At 42.4% G+C, this 21,005-nt stretch overlaps 1 protein-coding gene across 3 annotated transcripts in view; it reads right to left on the reverse strand.

Moving 5' to 3' along the window:
- LOC146207605 (uncharacterized) overlaps positions 1-21,005 on the reverse strand; it is a 29,361-nt gene that overhangs the window by 3,654 nt on the left and 4,702 nt on the right. For all 3 annotated transcript variants that reach the window (XM_084589057.1, XM_084589049.1, XM_084589038.1), the window contains 10 exons: positions 20,131-20,265; positions 17,594-17,662; positions 14,066-14,271; positions 10,610-10,676; positions 7,123-7,200; positions 6,234-6,444; positions 3,272-6,127; positions 3,156-3,181; positions 2,802-2,883; positions 2,577-2,674 (listed from right to left, as the gene is read on the reverse strand). In XM_084589057.1, coding sequence (XP_084445183.1) covers positions 2,577-2,674; positions 2,802-2,883; positions 3,156-3,181; positions 3,272-6,127; positions 6,234-6,444; positions 7,123-7,200; positions 10,610-10,676; positions 14,066-14,271; positions 17,594-17,662; positions 20,131-20,265 — 3,828 coding nt within the window. The remainder of the gene's footprint in view (positions 1-2,576; positions 2,675-2,801; positions 2,884-3,155; positions 3,182-3,271; positions 6,128-6,233; positions 6,445-7,122; positions 7,201-10,609; positions 10,677-14,065; positions 14,272-17,593; positions 17,663-20,130; positions 20,266-21,005) is intronic.

Below are 21,005 nucleotides of genomic sequence, written 5' to 3' on the forward strand. Positions count from 1 at the left end.
TTTAATGCGTGCAACGTCAGGCTGTGTGGCTGTATAATTCAGCGGCTGGATTTGAGTCACATTCAAGGGCGTATGCAATTTATTTGTTTTATCTGTTATGCACCTGTCACATGGTGCATGACATAACATTTCGACAATGGCAAAGCGGCTGCAGTGCCTCTGGGCTTCATACCAGGAATTCGGTGGAGCGCAATCGTTCCTTCTGTATATGCCCTATACTGTCGCACATGCGCAGACCACAAGATAGACCACAAGATTTGCCCTATGCACATGCCATGTAGGTGACACTGGTTTTCCCAGGAGAGCCCTTTTAAACCCTGAAGCTCACACTGCAAAAACACGATACACTCAACAATATACAAGTTTTAGTAAGATATGGTGATGAAGGAATATAGCAATGATGGCAAGGTTTCACCGCTGGATGTCGAGTCGGCTCGTTTTCTGCAAATTTCTTGATGACAAATTAAAATTATCAATCCTGTTTCTTTAAGTGCATGCAAGCAACATTACATTACAGGCAAAATCTTTTCTTTCTACCATAATGCCATGACATATTTTGGTAAGTTTTCAGTCCCTTCAAAAGGACCTGTAAAGTATGCACCCACTAAATGGATTAAATACCAATGTCTAGAAGCAAACTCAAGGAGTAAGAACCAGGGTGTGTTAATTTCAATTGATTCCAGCCCTGTAGCACACATGCATTATTTTGCTTCACTTTGTTGTGAAGTCAATGTTCTGCAAATGTCAGGGTCAACTCCTCTTCGTTGTCTTTCCTGCTGCTTATCACTAAACCAAAACTCGTTGAACACACTGCTAAAAGAAACGAAAGCAGACATTTAAAAACTATTTGCCATGTACAGCCCATGAAAGAATTTTCCATCAGTTCTGTGTTTAAAAAATTCCTCAATGGAGATTCACAAAAAGCTCTAGTGACACTTTCTGTTCACAACTGCGGGAGCACCTTTGCAATTTGAGCATTAAAAGTGCCAACATACTGTTATATCAAGGTTACACATATTCTGTTATAGTCAACAATCAGTACTATTCAAACTCCAGAGGGGACCCAAAATTTGAATTGTATGCAAAATTCAAATTAAATGTAGTCTCTTCAACGTACGCAATGTTGATGGGATCAAAGCATCAGTTTGAGTTACCAGAAGCTTACTTTGTAAAAAAAGAAGATCCACTGCATTTAGTTAAAAACCCTTTGCATACCACTCCTAAGTTCTTTCTACTGGCTAATGATTACCTTCCATAAAAAGCATTTGGTGCACTAACAAAAAGGTCAACATTCTAGCAGCAAGACCTCTCAACAAGTGTCATTTATTGGTTAATTAACAGTGAATGACAAATCTGATGACTATCTACTATGAAAAGCTTGCACCAAATTGACTTCCTTCAGATATATCACACCATTGCTGAACTTCACGCATGTATACACAAATTCTACAAACTGTCTCACCTCCACCACATGAATTTTAGATTTTTGTTTGGCAGTGTCAGGCTTGAATGTGCCAGAAACCTGTTACTTTGGTAAGCTGTCTGCACTTCAGGTAAGTCTATCTTGTGAGAAGCTCTCTACCTTACGATGCCTCTTTTGTTTACTTCAGGACGAAATCGATTCAAGCTGCCTGCATAAATGCTTGACTTGTCATGGCTTGTTCTCAATGACACCAGAAATTAGGAATTTTGGCACAAACAAAAACAGTTCCTGCCTCACCTACTACTCCCAGGGCACCTATTACAGAATGCAGTCACATGGTGTACCAACTATGAATTCACTATTGAAAAAGCTATTACTTTAGAGACTAGAACAACTTTGGCTAAGAGCTCAAAATATTTCTCCTCACAGCCATTTGCTCACAGTTCATGGCAAAAGTTTTTTCCTGCAAGGGGTGTGCAAATATTGAAATTTTCAAGTATAACTTGAATATGGGGGAAAAAATGGCTTCGGATATTGAATATTTGATAAGGGAAAAAAAAAGAAGATGGAAGGAATAGCAAACATTGTTTGTCTTGTTTATTTCGTAATTCACATGGTATTTGATAATAAAATTAGTCGAATTACACACAAGCATATGCCCTACTAAATTTTATACAGGATTCTGTATATCGTTTTTTTTAAGGAAGGACCTGCATGAAACTAGGTGGAGCTGTCACATTGCTGCTGAAAACAGTAAACTGCAGTTAATTTAGCCTTAAAGAGGCCAGAATAAATCGTCCAAATTAACTGAAAGCTCGAATTTTCAAATGGGCCTGAAGAATTGCCAAACTGTTAATTATTTTCTTTTGTAATTTTATCTACTTATTTATGGTAACTTTATCGGATGAACACCTGTGCGGCAACTGTCTGCATCTGAGATAAAACCGCGAATAATTAAAAAAATTTCGGTGTATTCGGCAATTTTCAAATATTCAAAAAATTCCGAATATCAGTTTGAATACAAATCGGATAAAAAACACATTAGATTTGTATTCAAAATTTCGAATATTCATACCTCGTTAGTTCTTGCTTTGCAAACATACTGTTTTTGTCACTGGTGCCCATAAATACAGTTATGTCAAAGTTTGCTTACCTTGTAGAAAGGGTTCAACCTCCCAAATGCTTTGCTCAGAGTTCCCGAAATGAAGCCACTGCCCTCGCTGCCACTCGAGCTTCCCTCCTTGGATTGGCCTGCATAAAAAAAAAAAAAAAAAAGAAAGGGAAGACGACGAGGCATGTTTCGCATCTCACATGAAAGAAGTCCCAGTCTTGATACTAAGACAAAACAAAGGCCCTCATCATCTATATCTACACTTACTTTTGCTCGCAGTGTTCGACCCTTTCTTGTTGGGTTTCACGTGAACTTGCGCGACATCATCGCTAGCTCCCTGCTTCTCTACCTGGGAAAGAGAAGGCAACGCGTCTTGTCAGCTATGAAACTATAAGTGGCGCCAGCTGAATCGTACCGCCAAATGTCGGCAGTTTTGGCAAATATGAGTGACAACAGACTCAATAAGACAAAGCAAAGTTTTGATAATCATAACATTTTCTTTCAGTACGAGGCAGAGCAATGGTTCCACGCAATAACGACAGAACGATGAGTTCAGAGCCTCAAAGCAAGTGGCTCACAAGAAACTCGCACAACACTTTATGATAGAAATGGCACGCTTACCTTGCACCCTGCCCCGTCGGAAGAATCTAAAGAGAAGAAAGGATAATGAATGCATGTGTACTTCCAATTTTTGCCACAATGACCACACAGCTTTAGCCTACAATGTCACAACTCACCAGCGGAGTCTTGCTGCAGCTGCCGCCGACACCGTGGAGGAGCGGAGGGTCCCAGAAGTGCACTTTCTGACACTGCTGTCTTGCTCTTCTGCAGGCCAGATTTCTTTGGTTTCACCACGACTGCATACTGGGCCTGGATGTCTGCTAGTCTTTGCTGCTCTTGCTGCAGCTGCTGGTGAGAGAGCGAACCACGAAGTGCTTCATAGATGCTGGCATCAGAGAACGAGTGTTGCAGTGGCGCCTTGTTAGGTGGTGCGGTATTTCCGGGCCTTGTGGCTTCCACGGGGTCCTGTCGAGGTGCCCTGATTTGGGGACGGTACTCGGAGTGGTGCTTTATAATGCGTGTACCCTGCTGCTTCGCTGCCTGTGCATCGACTACGGCTGCCGAGCGGCAGGCATACACATTTTCATAATCGGAGCTTTTGATGGCTGACACTCCCTGGCGTGGGTGGTACAGGGGAACAAACGGGGCAGCACCAAAGTTTGGCACCGACGATGGTGCAAAAGCCAACGGATCACACGATGGTGGCAGCCGATGGAGTGGCCGAGATATCATGTGTGGCGTCGTTCTTGGTTGTGGAGGTACTTGGTAGATGCTTTCGTGAGGTTGGACTTTCTTTGGTGAGCCCACAGTTGCACCAATGCGCCCTGTTTCGTATTTACTGCTGCAGTATCCGTAAGTGCGTGGTGGCTTCGGGGGCGGATTTCCAGCCAAATAGAGGGTCCTGCCACCACTGCTGATAAGACCGGTCTGCGTTGGGTAGATGGTCTCATATGCTGGCAAAGGTCGCTTCACTTCTGTGTCGGGTATTCTCACAACACGGTCCTCTGTGTGTGAAGTAGGCATATTCTTCGTCAACTGCAGGGGCACAGATTGTGCATGCCTCGGATGGAAACCTATCAAACCTTTCCATGTCGCATCTTTTTCGCACGGCGCATCAGTTTCAGTGGCATCACTAGACTCCGCAAACAGCGTGTCATATTCTGTGCCCGATCTTTCGTCATGCGTTGTGTAGATGTCCGAGGTGTCTATGTCTGATGAAGACACAGCTAGAGGGTCCTGCCTAGCAAACAGCTCTTTATGACCAGCATGCTCATGGGTGCGAAATGCAGATGGAAGAGTTGCAGATTTTTCCTTACTGCTGGAGCTGTCCAGGAATGTGACACCTTCACAGCCATCTCTACGTGCAGCATACCGCGGATCTCCTTCAACATTAACAGGCTGACTAGCAACAGTGCCCTTCGCTGCTTCGGCCTCATTTCCACCGAGATTCCTTTTTACGAAGGTCTTTCCATCCCATACCTGCTCGTACTTTGAAACAGAAGCTGAAGCAATGCGATCGTTGAACGACTTCCTAGATGTTAGATCAATTATAGCTCCACGAGGATGCTGCCTGATCACATTCTCAATTCGGTTCATATTCTCCTTGGCTTCCTGGCTAACGTTCATATACCGGCCATCAGATAAACGAGACATCAGCTCGTTTCTAGCTAGAATCATGTCGGACACATTTACGTAAGTGTTATTCAAAGCTGATATTGGGACAATAGGTGGCTGCGGCTTATTCAGTTTTGTTTTTGGTGGAAGCCGGGGAGGTGCGTCAGCATTCTTCCTTGGTAAGAAATCATAGATGCTGCTTGCGACATGCTCGCTCTTCGAAGGCTGTCCATCGTCAGCACCACTAATAGCGGGAAGCGTTTGAGACTTCCTTGCTGTGTCAACTGTGTAGAATGGGAGAGGAGTGTACAAGGTCTGCACTGTCCTCTTTTTCGTTGGCAACTGCGGTGGTTGATCGCACTTCTGACCAATCTTTGATGAAACGCTGCTGTAAAATGAACTCTTCGAAGTTCCAGAGAGGGGTTTTGAAGCTGGAACGCCAGAGCCTCCTTGTGACGAAGCAAGGCCAGCAAGGTTGGAACTGCTAAATGACTTGTAGAGGACGTTTTTTTCCCACGCACTGTTGGTGTTGCCAGTACCACCATCGCCACCACACCAACTTGTCACGAGGACTGGCGGTTTAACGCTGGTGTCACTCGATGAGCTCACCATTTGCACGGGGGTAGCACTGACCTTCGCAGAAGTTGCACTCGCAGGTTGCTCCTCCATTTTGGGAGCTGTGCTAGAACTCGCTCCCAGCTGTCTCTGGTTCTTCTCTTGATCTCGGAACTCCTTTGCTTTTCGAGCCGAGGGACCCAAACTCTTCCGCTTGGATAGCAGCGGCTTGAACTTGGACGCCGACGGTGTCTCTATGCCGTCGGGCACCTGTGCCACTGAAGGCCGCCGTGGCGCAACTCTTTGGCTGTAACTCCGGAAAACAGGTCGCCTTCTACTCGCCTCCCCACCACTGACCTCTTCAGAGTCAGACTTCTCGAAAAGAGCTTTGAGCCTGGCTATGCTGGGACGGCGGATAACTGTGGCTTTCCCAACAATTTTTCCGGAACTTTCCACTGCCTCTGCTTTCTCTTGGGAGGCATCCTCTAAGCAAATGTTTGTTGCAGAGAGACTCCGCACACGACTCAAAGTCACAGCCTTGCCTTGGTCTTCACCGTTCTTCTTCTTGGTGAAGCACTTCCTCGTCTGCACAGAATCCTCCTTGCAAGACTGACTGTCCTCATCATCGGTTATCATTGAACTGCGCGAGCCTCCTCTTGCATCAGAGGACGACAGTGCGGATGATGATGTAGCTACAGAGTTTGGCTCGGGGCTCCACGACATGGAGCGACTAGCTCTAGCCTGCTTTTGGGCGGCATCCTCAGTGCCAGTCAAGGCAGGTGCAGCTTCCTGTGACGGCGTAGCCTTCGACAAGGACTCTTCGGAACCAGCAACTACTTCTTTTTCCTTATCACATTTTTCGTCTGCAAGAAAAAAAAAATAGAAAGGAAGTCAGACCGCATGCCACTGTCGGCATCAAATGAAAATGCGATGCAGAGCACCTAAGCTGACAGAAAAAAATATACTTGCCATTCTCAGTGTTTTCTTTTTCGCCACTTCTGTCTTCCAGGCCAAGGTCTTCAAGGTTTTCATATATCTTGTCATTACTTTGAATGTTGCCCCCTGAGCCTAGCAGCGGCTCTCCGTCCTCGTCAAGGTTTTCATATGTGTGGCTGTCAATTATTCGCAACTGCTGCTCGAAAAGGGCAGCCACTACACGGTGAACAAGTACATATTGTTCCTGGAACACAGATCATATAATAATAAACAGAAGTTCGCATCCACTGACCACTGAAATCACTCCTCCGGAAAAGACCTCTCCATCTTACAATGCTTCATGACAGCATTCGGTAAACTCTCTTTTTTACGTGAACATTATGTCAACGTAGGGTAATAACATTTTTATCACTAACAGCAATCATTACTGTAAATAGTTTACTGCTACTACTGCTACAAGATTCCTGCTTCGCTATTAAATGACTAGTAAAACGTACATGTATAACAATACATATAACATGTATAAAAGGTATGAGTGAAAACAAAAATTGTTTGCAATATATCTCTTCCTCTTCATAGCTGCGTTTTGTGGGACAATGTTTCTCCTTATTTTCAGCTATCTTTATTTTTTCAAAAATATTTGAAAATGTCCTATTCTATTCATGACCTTTTATCATTCGCAATCGCTTCACATGCAACAATTTGATATCTATACATATTTAATAAATCTGTTTTCTGTTTTCTTTTCTAGCCTGATTTCACAAAGATCTCATCTTTAAGAAGGCAATATACCAAAAAGTATCCAATTCGATTTGCACCCAAAATTTTCCTATTCACAGAGGTCTGCTTCTTATTCACATGTGACAAGCAACAGTTACGAAGTCTGAAAAGAACCACGAAAAGGTGGAACTGTGGCACTTACTTTAGTTTGCACCATGGCTATCCTCTGCATTCTCATTTCTCGGATGATCTGGTACAAGCTGAAGGAATCTGTCAATTTCTGAAAAAGTAAAATACCATTCCAAAAAAGAATATTTTAAGCTTCTTCAAAGAATAAGATATCATGAAATACAAGAACCACCCAGAACCACACGGTGTTTCATAATCTGAGTTCTCTAGATAGAGCACTGCATATTCCAAGGGTATAGGGAACACTGTGTAAACACTGTGTAGTAAAGCATTTGTTCAATCTTCCTTGCTGTATTATTGTTATAATACAAGAAATGGCCACCATCGAGATGGTGGCCCATCAAAGGCCCATTAAAACTGCAATACACAGACGCACACCCCGCAAAGGCACACAACATATGAAAGGGAGTCTATTACTAATATCAAGACAAGCCCTCTAGATGTATCAATAAAATGTAACAAAGAACTAAGACAAGCAAAAGCACAAGATTCTCTTCAAAATTTGTAACAGAGAAATGTTCTTCGGAAGATGTTTCACCACAATGCTTATAAAAATAATGCCACATGATAAATGTTTAGGGGACACAGTAGGTATTAAGAGTTTAATATACAGTTGAACCCCTTTATAAGGGACATGCACTGGGGAGCACTTTTTGCCTCTTACATGAGAGGTCTCTTATAAGCAGGGTACCATGTTTACACTTTTTAACAAGACCTCATTTCGGTGCAGGCATCTTGCGGCTAAAATACGCAAAAGAGAACGATACATCATGTCGCAAAAGCGTTATTATAGCTTTCATTTACATATTGCATTTGCTTGGTGGACCACCACACTGACTACACCTTGCAACTTTCTTACATTTATTTACTGCTGAAATAGTTGTAAATCGTCTGCTTCATGGTTGCATTGATGCTGTTCAACACAGCCTCTCCAAGCTTGAAAATCAGGACAAGAGCCTCATGGCTGGATGTGCAAACTATGTTTGCAGTGATTGCAAAGTGTGATCATGATGTGACTTGGCACCGCAACTAGCGATTCGCAACTAAGTTATGTGTCTGATAGCACTACAAGAATTCGATTAAAAAAAAAAAGCCACGAAATCGTAAAAATAACTAGCTTACCACCAAGGTTTTAGAAGCAGCCAAAGCTATAAAACATCACCAGCAGCAATATCCCTCAGAAATTTATGCTTGTTTGACAAAGGGTAACAGTGGCTGTGAGTAACAAGTCTGTCTGCGACTGTCGCTATTGAGATGAAAAATAAATGAAAAGCAAACGAGGCATTTCTGAGTGGAGTTGAAACTGGTTGAACAGCAAACAGAGCAGTTATTTGCCCTCACCAGAGCAGAACCACTTGTGTTTTTATGTCATTTGTTTTGATCTTGGCTTAGCTGTGTCTCGCATTCTAGACACAATGACTTGTTTATGTCCGCGCCATCAGCTGAGCACTTTCTTTGCATTTACTAAATAGATTTGTCACTCATACTGAAATGCAACATAATAGACAATTTTCGCTATATTCTTCAGACTAGTGGACACACCTATGATAATTCGTGATAGGAAGCTCTACAAATTGGAGAACCCAACGCGCACTCCCAATGCTCGCATATGCAGTCGCACTTGTGCTCTTCGTGGCAACCCTGAAGAGCTTCTCTATGTTGCATTCCCACTGCAGGGGCTTCTTTCAGTCAATTCATAGCTGACTGACCCGTTCTTTGTTTTCTGAAGTTGTAATTAATAATAACGGTGTCTTTTATTTTCACCGTAGCAGCTACTGAACCTGGCGATGGATGGTGCCGCATATATTATTAAAATGTCTGTTATAAGCAAGACTGAGTACCAAACTTTAAGGCTAATTTGTCCTTTATAGCCAGTTGTCTTCTACATCCGATGTCTGTTAAAAAGGAGGTCCAAGTAATGAAACTCATAGGGTGGCCAACCATTTGGGTGAATGGTGTCTCTTATAGCCGACTGTCTGTTACATCCATGTCTCTTATAACGGGGTTCAGCTGTACTTTATTTACAGACAAAATTTAATGAAATAGCACACTCATGTTACTTTTATTTTTTTCTATCAATTTCAATATCCAATTATTTTTCTTGTAGACCAGTTAGTTTCATGGATACTATAAGTCTGTTGCCATCATCTGCTGAAACAAACAAACAAAAAAAAGCTGGCCATCAGAAATTTTACAAATCTGTTGCCATCATCTGCTGAAACAAACAAAAAAAAAAAGCTGGCCATCAGAAATTTATTTTTAATAAATGGGTAAATACTACACACATGTAAAAAGTGCCATGCTGAAAGCAGTTTCAAAATGAGCAAATAATAGAAGTTTAGCTGCCCAGTTAACTTGGGTGCTCACAGCGAGGTAAAGTGAGCGAAGAACAGAAACAAGAGAAAAAAAAAAAAAAAAAGACGTTTTCAGAGATGGAAATAAACAATCTGCACCCAGTATATTTTATACCAATGGCAATTCTTACAGCTTTGCAGGGCAGGGTTTTTCAACTTCTTCAGATGCAGATTTTTTAACTGATGCCTTGCTTCATAGCAGGTCCTTTTGCTGACAACATTACCTCTTGATTTTGAATTAATCTTCTTCAAATTGCAATGCCTGATTCAAGTAGCTGACTTCAAATATCATCTTCGTTTTCAAGTAGATCAATGAATTCATAGTATAATTAAAAAAAAACTATTTCTTTCAGTCACACACAAAAAAATTGCCTTTTAATTTAATCCCAAAGCTGCATTCCTAATCAGAGGAATGTGCTTGAATTCTACTGCCGAGTCCTTTGAGGGTTTCGCACATACTGGATAGCACTGACTGCTTCTCCAACAGCAACCCCCGCCATTTTGCTGTCATTCAGCGTCACCCGACCAGCATCATCTGCATGTGATCAGAAGTTCCCTGTCGGCACCTCTTGATCGTGCACATATGCGACCAAGAAACTGGCAGCCTTCCCATTAGCTTTTTTTCTCTAATCACTTGCGGTAAGCGCCGCCAATAAAACCTACAAGGATCTGTGTTTAATGCCACTAATTACCAACTCTGCCAGACCGCGTGCTGACGCCACACTATGCCACCGTCCCCCACTATGCCACCGTCCCCCTGGCATTGGCGGCAACGACCACAGATTGTATGAAAAGAAGGGCAGAGAGCTGCACTATCAAATGAGGCCGGATGGCCGCATTATAGAAGTCAGTTTTTAAATGTGCAGGCATAGAAGACAGGTAAATTTTGATGCACCCTTACAAAGTTCCTGGGCCGCAGTAGCACATTTCATGGGCAATTTTTTTTTTAAAGAAATATGCAAGCTCCAAACTTGACTTGTTGGTGGAAAAGAATCCCTTGAATTCGAATATGGCAAAACTGAAAAATGAATATTTTCTTAAATTCCCTGCTATGAAGACCTGTGCCCCCTCCCCCTGAAACAAGTAAGCAGGTGCATAATGTGTCATGCAACATGCCAAAGAATGCAGCAGGATTTCAGCACTCACCCCAACCCTCATTAGGCCCCACACATAGTCTATGGCACAGATGGTCCCGGTCCTCCCACATCCAGCACTGCGAAAAAAAGGGAGGAAAAAAGGCACTCAACAACACTGAGGCGCCACAACTAAACAAAAATTAAAAACAGAACGGCACAATCTCAGTTGTCACCATCGAAGTCGTATAGCTATTTAACGGTTCTTAATATTTCTGCGCCGCTCACTGTCAGAGTAGCTGACTATGGCGTCCCGGAATAGGATCATACGCAACTTCCTTCCCAAATCATTTCATTGTAAATAAATGTTTTCTCCTCCTCCTCTTCAGTTCGAAGCAAAGTGCAGCAATTGCAGGCACACAGCTAGAAAGTTCCATTTTTAATTTGTGCAGGTGAAGCCTGCAAGGCTTGTAAATGAATCTATACGGGACGGCTAGCAAACTAAATGTATTCACAGTGTCACTGATTTTCAGAGCCCTAATTCGTCTGCAATATGGGAGAGGCTTAGTACAGCGTCTCCCAACTCTCCCCCCCAATTACACACAGCCATCGCCTTGCGGCGTAACTGGATTCAGGCTTCCTTTTTTTTTGTGTGTGTGTGTGTGTACCTTTACGCTTCATTGGCCCTAATGTTCCATCGTCGCCTGCATGCCTTGCTCTTCACGTGCACATTGAACCGCCTCACTTTCTGGTGGCAGCGTATGCAATACAACAAAGCCGATGTCAACTATGACATTTTGTTTGAAGTCATGATTCGAAAGGAGATTGTGAGTGAGCTAGCTCAACATAGAGGAAACCCACACCTGCAGGTGTCAGTGCAGTGAAGACCACCGCAATGACTCTACTCCGTGATGAGCACTCATTGCATCACTCAGGTTCTGGGTTTGCAGAAAATTTCCTTAAGTGTCCGGAAGTAACTCACGAGGCAGCCAATTGCAGAAGGCATTGCGTGTATGCAGCTTTTGTTCTGGCTTTTTTTTACGAGAGATTTATTTTCCTAGCGCGGTTTCAGCAAAGAACCTGGAGATGCTTTGGCTAAGTCACGCATATGAGAGCATTGGGATAGCTCAGAGGAAACTTCGTAGGTTGGTAAGACAAGAAAGACTGCTGTGGCTAGATATTGTTAATTATTGTCAAAAGAAGTGCGAGAAGTAATCAGTGGCTCTACTTGGTGCACCAGAAACTTAAAAAAAAAAAAAAAAAGAATGTTTAGGACAATGTTCAATGCTCCATGCAACAACACACCACTGCCAACACACCCAGTGACGATGAATTGTTGCACGCCACTCACTTGGTGTCAGTAAGCCTAACGTGGTCTGCTCCGCACTGAAGCTGCAGCAGAAGCATGCTGGGACTAGCCGCCACTTATTATAAGACGCCCAACGTTTTTAACTGTCATCTTCAGCACAATAATTTCACATTAAAATGGACACACAATTAGTTTTCATTACGCCTTTGTCAGTGAATTAAGCTAATGAAAAAGCTGCAAGCCACATTAAAATAGCAGCCGGCCGAGATTTGCAAGCACCAAGTTCGAGCCCACGCGCCGATAGCAAAGTAGCTGCAGGATATGCAGTGTATCGCATCCTCATGACCTTGTGCCAACTCATTAAACCTAATTCCGCAGGGAGTGCCAGCAACCCTAATGAAATTGCAAATTGACTTCAGCAGCCATTATAGAGAAAAAAAAAGAAATTTTGATGTTAACGCATTCGCGTGGGGGGGGGGGGGGGGGGGGGGGGGGGGGGGGAGGGGTCAGCTGCTTTTATGTAAAAATTTCACTGAAGCAGAACCTCACCGCAAAAAGTGCCAATTCAAGGGACAAATAACTGCACTGTGTTATATGGCTAACATTGCAGTGGCATTCTGGATTTGACTGTTTTAATTGTATCTTATCTGTATCGTAAGTGCTGGTAGTGGTGTATAAACATGCCAGATATGAGCACCTCATGCCTCACCAAATTTTGGGTGAAAAGTGAATACAAATAAAAATAATGAAAAACTGGGTGCAAACTGAATAGTTTCGATTATTACTAAAGGTTATTTTCAAACTGTTTCGAATATCAACACAGGTAATTTAAAACTAAAACCAAACACTTCACAACACACAGCAATGAAAAGAAACTGATATAAATTTTGCTTCCACCCACCAGCGTAATTTGCTATACCTACAAAGCGCATCAGGCATTGATTGAGAAGGAGGCAACCATGTAGCAAACTACAGGTTTTAAATTCTTTAGATAAAAATTGTATCCAGTGAAAAAAAAAAAAAAAGAAAGAGAGACCTGATGTTGCAGTTTGACTTAATGCTTACTTGGCGTAGAAGCTTACTGAACGCTGTCATGGATCACTGTAAAGTGTCCGGATACATGTTAACTAGAAGAATGATGTTTTCCATCCATTATGGTGATGCAAAGTACTGCTGGCAAAACAAATAAGATGGCTCAAGAAATGAACGAAACGGCAGCAGCCTAATATGCAAGATGAGCAAGGCCACCCCTTACACATTCCCCCGTTGACAACTGAAGACAGAGCGCCAGTTATGAAATTCCATCCCACACTCGGCATCTACGACGACAATTAGCCCGCTTAATTCTCTCGACGTCATCATCACAACAAGTATGAAATCATATCAGAAGTAGATCATTTAACAAATTATGATAGCGTTGCAAGAGCCGTACCTGCTACCTGTTGATAGGAATACGGTCACGTGTACAATTTTGTGATTTACGCGACGTGCACTGCATTGTGAAGTATTTTTTTGTATTGCTGATCCTTTTGCTTTGTATGTGATTTTAGCCCATGTAATGTTTCCTCTTTTCTCGTATGTGTACTTTTATGTCCTGTTGTGCTGCCCGTGAAAGATATGTACATATGTTCTGCTCGAAATGTACTAAAAGCCCCCTGCTATGGTCTTGGAAGAAGACCGGCAGTATTGTAAATAAATAAATAAATAAAATGTATGGTGGAAAGAATACTCAATTTCCAAATCTTTTTCTTAGTAGTAGGAGTACGCCTTTTCCTCTTGAACCAACATCAGCAAGCTGCAATATCAACAAGACTAACAATGCAGTGCATTTTGCTTCTCTAGAACTACCCAGAACTGCACAGTTCTCACAATGCCACTAATTACTGCAGCAGCCATCAGGACATCGTGCAACAGGTGTCTCACTTTCTCTTCATTACAGAACCTAATCTACCCTGCCACCTTGGCTTTACACTCTCCTCTAAGCCGCTGGACATTTCAGAGACCCACCATTATACAGCGAGCACCTTACATGCCTCATGGCCCCTTATACCTACCTAACATATTAATGAGCAACCTCGCACTTACAACATTCAGTTTGTCTTTTCTTCCATTTTCAACCAAGTGCTACCACCAACCACGTAAGCGCATGCTTTGTAATCCGTACTGGCAGCCCTGCTGCCAGCAGGCTTAGCAGTTGCTTAAGAGTTTCCCAAAACTCACCTGCAGTGGACAAGTACGGGCAGGGCTTCGGAGGCCTGGCAGTCGCGCACCAGCCGCACCAGGTCCACGATGGGCCCTACAGATGTTGGCACGCCATGATCTGGCCATGACCAGTAGTGGAACTGGCACAGGGTACGCTCCTCGGGTCCACAGCGAGCACGCAGTGTGCGGAGCAAGAAGTCCGGGCACACCTGCTTCCACTTCACCTGTGTGTGCCCATGATGTTAAGACCACACTATATATAACACACTTCAAACAAGTGTAAGCTACAGGAATACTCATACCAATATCCTCTGCCATCTGCTTTAGATCTATCCTGAAACCGCCTTTTCTTTCAACCATTATTACATACCCTTTTTGTGTCCCAACACCATAAATGCCACTTCTTTAATTTTTAAATTTTTTTTATTTGCCTCCATACAGTACACATGAAATACCTCAATAAAATTCTACAGAAGAAGGTCCCAGGATAATAACCATAAAGGGGACCTCCTGTGAGTGAATGAATCTATCAATTAAAATTCAAAGATAAGGCAGAAAGGCATGTAAGAAAAAAAAAAAAAAAGAAGAGGGATCGGTGGGATTATGCATGATGGTACTGGCAGTTGCTCAGGCCAAAGCAACACCTCGACGATTCATGCATCAATGCATGCAGCATATGTACATTATAGCATAGGTGTACATAAATGTTTTCAGAGCACAAGAGGTACAGCAACTTACAGCTTGAAAACTCGAACATGCATCCGTGAGAGTGCACTTACCAATGCTAGACCACACATATGAGAAGCAAGGAAATTCAGCATTTGGGTGTCCTCCATGTTCCAAAAGCATTTCTGGGTGATTGTACACTGGCAGTCTTTGAGATATGGTTGACCAAGCAAGCGATAAGATATGCTTCATGTTCCCCACAAACCATTAATGACAGGGGTAACTGGACTAAAGCTATGTATCATAAATGAAAGATAAGATTACAAGTTGTCTTGTGCAAACGGTTGTGCCAATTCTTTTCTGCATTTTGTACTTTTTTTTCTACCTCTTACTCTGGCATCTGATATTAATACAATTTTTTTCTTTTACTCTTCGGTTGGCAGAGATTAACAAAGGTGAAGATCAGCCTTATACACAATCAGGAAGGTGATGGTGACTTTGTGAACTGATAACACTTAGCCAATGCTGCTTATCACTTTCAAAGCTGCATCCAAATTGTTCACTGCCTTAGCGGTTACGAGGAAAACTGGCAGCAGGCAACAAAATGTCACCACTCCTACCAATTGCCGTAGAAAATGACACAACACACAGGCCACTGAGTGGTGCCTGCGGGTGAATCTTGGCTGCCTAATTTAACATGCCAAAAGTACCACCAAAAGTACCAGAATTATTTAGTCCCTTAGCTATGAGAGCACTGTACTGTCGAAATCTAATAATTGACATAGCTACAGCTACCAATAAAATGAAAAATGATTAACAGATTTACAAACCTTTAATTAAAATGATTCACATAACAACAACAGTTGGTTAAGTTTTAGTCAGCCGGCTTGCTTATACCCACACTTCTTTACACTGTGGAACTTATTTACAAAGAAATTGTACTCCTACCATGCACACATTTAGCTGGCTCGAGCATTTTGAAGCAGCGTTGGGAGCAGGAACAAAGCCATTTTGGAGTAACTTTGAAACAACAAAACGAGAATTATGGAGCATTTATTTTATGATTTGGAGCAAGTTTCTAAGGTCAAACACCTTTGATAATTGCAGTTTTCTCTTTCTAATACAAGATATCTAATCTTATTCCTTTTTATGCAAGTTCCCAACTTCGCACTCATCTCTGACAAGACAAGCAGTCAAAGCATGTAAAGATATATAACACAGGCTCAAATTAGCAACAACCTGCAATAGACTAGCAGCAAATGGAACACTTGCTAGCGTGCTTCATCACTGAACACCTCCTCAGACCTAAAGCGTTTGCCTATTTGGACTTAGTAGATTCAAATGTTGCCAACAGTTCATCATTCTTTGCTTGAGCAATGCTGGGGCTCATTTCTAACATCTTGGCATAGGCTAGCAGTCTTCTGGCAGGCTAGTTGGTGAAATTCGTTCATCTTCAAAAAGGCCCCGTTTGGCTTTCCAACACTATTGAGAAGCTTCCTAGTGATTGACACCTTTACCGTACCAATGAATAAATGTTACAAGCATGATTTTGTCTGCCGTAGGCCCGACCAGCTTGTCATTGACAAAGAGGGTCGATGGTGAAGTCTTGTTTTCAGAGCAGAACCATTAGAATCACTCATGCAGTTTTTGCAGTTGGAAAAGTTTCCTAACAGCTCACAGTAGTTTGCGCTATCTGCTTTGTTTGCTGCTCTCACTTCTCTCTCCACCAGCGATAAAGGCTGGGAGGAAATACTATGTCACATGCACAGTGCAGTTTTTTTTGCAATTAATTCCCTCCAATCGACTGTGGCTCATACAATTTACTTGTGAACAAATATTTATTATGCTCCATGCTTTTCTCCTTTACAAAAATTTGATTTCTATTAAGCCCAGTGCAAGATGCATTATACCTTTGCCCCATGTGTTGTTACATTGTTCCAGTGTTCAGCTGAATTTGATGGCAGAACCTCGAAGCAGCCAGTTTGGAGCAGTTTTGGAGCAATATTGCAATTTGGAGCAGGATGGAGCAGGAAAAGCAGTTTGGAGCAGAATGGAGCAAATGGAGCAGCACCTCCACGCCTGTGTTTAGGTGATTAAATCTCTGAACTGCAGCTAATGTAGTGGCTTTACCAAAATATTACTTATGTCCAGTCTGAAAGCATTATTGAAGAATACCTCCGGTATTTTCATGGATTATAATATTTTCAGAGGCCACCGCACACCAGAGTGCAGGTGGATTTTTAATGCCATGGGCTTAATTTGTGACTATGTTGCCTGCAACTAAATCTATTTATTCACGGAAACCCAGAAAATAAAATAAAAGCGAAATTTTCCAGAATGCTCTGTAGTGCACTTTTAAGAAATCGCGCTGCAAGTACACTCCCAGTGGACTTGTGAAACTCCCAGTGGACTTGTGAAGAGGCATGTGCAATAACTTTGAGCACCAATACAAATGGAAAGACACAAACGAGAAATTGCTGCAATACAGCCTACTGCACAACCAGTCACCGTAAGTGAAGAAAATTCCTGCAGTGAGTTTGACCAGAGACATTTCTCCTTTTCTTCAAGCATTTAAATCACCTCTCTCTCTGGGAAATCTTGTGCCAATAAGGAAACAGGAAGGTACCTACTGCACTGAGGATTGAATCCAGTACCTCCTAAATGGGAGGCAGGTGCTCTACCAAAAGGCCACCGACGTCCACTAACTGTATCAGTAATCCCCACTTCAATTACCAAACAATAAAATGAGTGGCTTACCCAAATATTTTGACAGTATATGTTACAACATGCTTAATCTGTCAATACAAGTGCTTACCAACTGGCCCTTGACTGCATTTTATTAACACTGATTGATAAAACCAGGTTTGTTTTTGCACTCACCAGTTCAACGGTGATGTTTCCATATTGCTTCTTCTCTCCCTCGTTAGGCCAGTACCGTTCACACTTGTACTGAATGAAGAAAAAAAAAGAAGGAAAGAAAGACGTGCCTCCATTACATTCTGCCACTTCACTGCTACAGGAACCAAACACTTATAACTCCGTTTCATACATCAGGTGCAACGCAGCGAAAGCTAAGCAAGTTGTCAGCAAGAAAAAAAAAAAGAGGCGTATCACTACGCGCTCGTTTCATGGCCGAGTGGTTTCTGCGGAAACGAGCTCTATTCTGAGCATACGTTTGCAATAACTTGCTTCGCATACCTGGACATCTTCGCAGTGCGGATCTTATAGAAAAAATCCGCTTCTAAGAGGCAGTCGAGGTCGCTGCGTTGCGCAGCGCGGAGGGCACCGCTGGCAGGGTTGCGGGGCAGCGAAAACGCGACACGAACGAAAACGACAAACAAAACATACAAATTCCCCGAATCCAATCTTCTCTCCCTAAAAAAGGTGCTTTTTATGGAGTTGATGGCAAATTTAAGATGTATTACGCTTGCAGACAAAGCAACTATTATTTCTTCTCGTCAAGAGCAGGCACTATTTTTCATTGCGGATGCAGGGAGCGCTAACAACAGCTCTAGCTTTGGCAGTGTTGCACTTAATGTATGAAGCAGAGTATAGGGATACAGCCAAGTTCAAAAATATATTAAACTTTAAAGGGATTACGAAATAATTCACCGAATCAATTCGTTGAGTCAAACGGAGGCAACAAATAACATAATCTGCAACCAAGAAGTAGGAATCAACTGTCCAAAACAACGGTGAACAGATGCTTCAGAACAGCCAACAAGTGCAATATTCTTAAGATTTCAGATGATGCAATTCTGCAAACTGCTTCATATGCCATCTACCACCACTATTTGCGGTGTATAAATCACAGAAGCAGAGACAATTCTGTGCCATTTCGTAGGCTTCAGCATGTTGCCACATATTGCATGGCTCTTGAAGTCGGCCAGGCTAAAACATACATCAAGTCTGAATAAGCTTTAGAACAAAGCTTGTTATTTGCACATAATGAATGATATAAGCAGCTGAATGTAAGTGCACATTATTGGCTTTGGCTTGAACATTTTATGTCACATGTTTCATAAACTTCTACGCATTCTTAACTGGTTGGTTTATGGGGTTTAACACCCCAAAGTGGTTCAGGCTATGAGGGAAGCCGTAGTAGAACTTGGAAATTTCAACCATCTGCGATTCTTTAACGTACACTGACATTGCACAAGACACGGGCATCTTGCTTTTTTCCTTCATCGAAAAGCAGTCATTGTTCCCGGGATTTGATTCCACCTTCTTGGATTCAGTAATCGAGCACCCTAGACATTAATCCACCATGGTGGGGTATAAGCTGCTAAACCTTTTACCACACCACTATGTGTTAATCACCGGTGATTGATGCCTTCAAAGCGCAATTTCAGTGCTGCGCCATCTAATGGGTCCTTTAGAATATCTTCGTTCCCAGAATAGTTTGTATTTTGCCACAATGCAGCAACTTTTAAAACATCCATCGCATCCATCATGTTGAGGTTCTGCCGTAGTGCGCTCAAAGCAAGGTGCAAGCGTGCACTCAGTGTATTAGTGTAATGCTCCAAGCAATTTTTCTGCATTTTGCAGTAACTATTTTGATTCATTAACTCTTTTGGGACCGCCCCATAGTCATCGATCCCATATGATTTATGGTTTCGCGCGCACTGCCAAACTCAAATTCCTGTGTGTTGGAGCACGTAGCCCATCCAGGCGGTAGTTTGATGTCAAGCAGCTTCAGCATCTGTGTGGCTCAGGAAGGTGACTTCACACGCTCTCACTTCAGCTCTGATGACTATTCAGGTGACGGTCACCGTGGAATTTCAACTGGTGGTCCAAGGTAGGCGTACTTCCAATTTCATCTTGCTTTTGAGTGGTAATGCACACTCACTTATTTTTCTCTTTCTGTGTGTTCTTGCTGTTTTACCTCTACCCGCAAGAGTTCAACAACAAGGAATGCTCCGGAATGGGTGGTGGTATATAGTCAATACAGATTTTTTTTCCCCCTTAATTTACAACTTCTTTAATGCTTGGTTTTCTTTTCTTTTTTTTTTTTACAATATTCGCACCGCGTATTTGTGTTGGAGTAAGTGCCTTCAGAAAACACATACTATTTCAATTATTTTCATGCATTTTATTTATTCTTTTAAACCATGCACATTTCACGGGAAAAAATTTCTGTCCCAGTATTTCCAAATGCAGTCGCTCTTCCCATTTTAAGTAAAGAACAATCAACTGAACAGTTCACTTTATCTAAAGCGACAGGATGAAAAAGACAATCCTGTCACAATTATAACAAAGGAACTATGACGTTTTTTTTGCAGATAGGATCAAGTTGTGTGAGATAACGCCTCATATGTAGAATCTTCAGCAGCAGCAGAAATACGAGGGCTGCAAGCATGCTTTTCAGCTTTGTAATGCATTCTACGACAGTGCTGCAGCTGCAGCATACAACACACCTTTCCAGATTCTTTCTCATTGCAGGCCATAATGATGACCTGCACCTCGCATTCCCAGATCATTCTCCAGAAGTCCATGACTGTAGTCGGCAGTGGTCCCTGGGATGCTATGTAAGCTCTCGAGCCACTGGCGCCCTGGGTGTCACGAGTGAATCATCCTTTCAACTTGCCACTCAAAAATAAAAAAAATGTTAACACAGTGCATGTAAGTTACACAGCATAAACCAAGAGCTGAAACAACATAAGCAAACTGACAGCAAGTGGAACATCACTGAAGCCTCACACCAGGCCAAGTAGCCAGGGCCTTACAATACGAAGTAAGGAATTGCCAACTTGCTTCACTTCCTTAGTAGAATGCAACTCATGATTCCATGATTCCGAAATGCTGTAAAATCATTAACAGAGCCTTTGAGAGCCTTTAATAAGCCTTAAAGGAGTTACTTCAGAGTTAAAGTGTAAAACTGTGTCCCAGCCACTATGTTGTACCACGGGGCAGGACACGTAATGAGAAGGCAAGATAACCTGTGGTCATTAGGGCTAATGGACCAGATTCCAAAGAAAAGCATAGCAGGGAATGGCGGAAAGCTAGGTGGACAAGTGAGATAAAGGTGGCTGTAGTGGCATGGGACTGGGTTAGTGAAGAGGCATCTGCCTTAAAATCAGTGTAGCCTGGCTGACAACAATGTACCACAGCCACATGTTATGCATTTAACTCAAACAGAGTAAGAATTCCTGTGCCTTACAGTGTTATGGACTAACAAACACAATGTTCTAAGAATAATGCTTGAAATGCTGTATGTGCTAATACCGCTGCTTAAAATATAAAAATAAAGGAGGCACTCAATGAAGAACACGACCAGGTGAAATACTTGCAT

This window comes from Amblyomma maculatum, chromosome 1 (assembly GCF_055883805.1).
Source record: "Amblyomma maculatum isolate TAMU_Amacu chromosome 1, ASM5588380v1, whole genome shotgun sequence".
Taxonomy (NCBI): Eukaryota; Metazoa; Arthropoda; class Arachnida; order Ixodida; family Ixodidae; genus Amblyomma; species Amblyomma maculatum.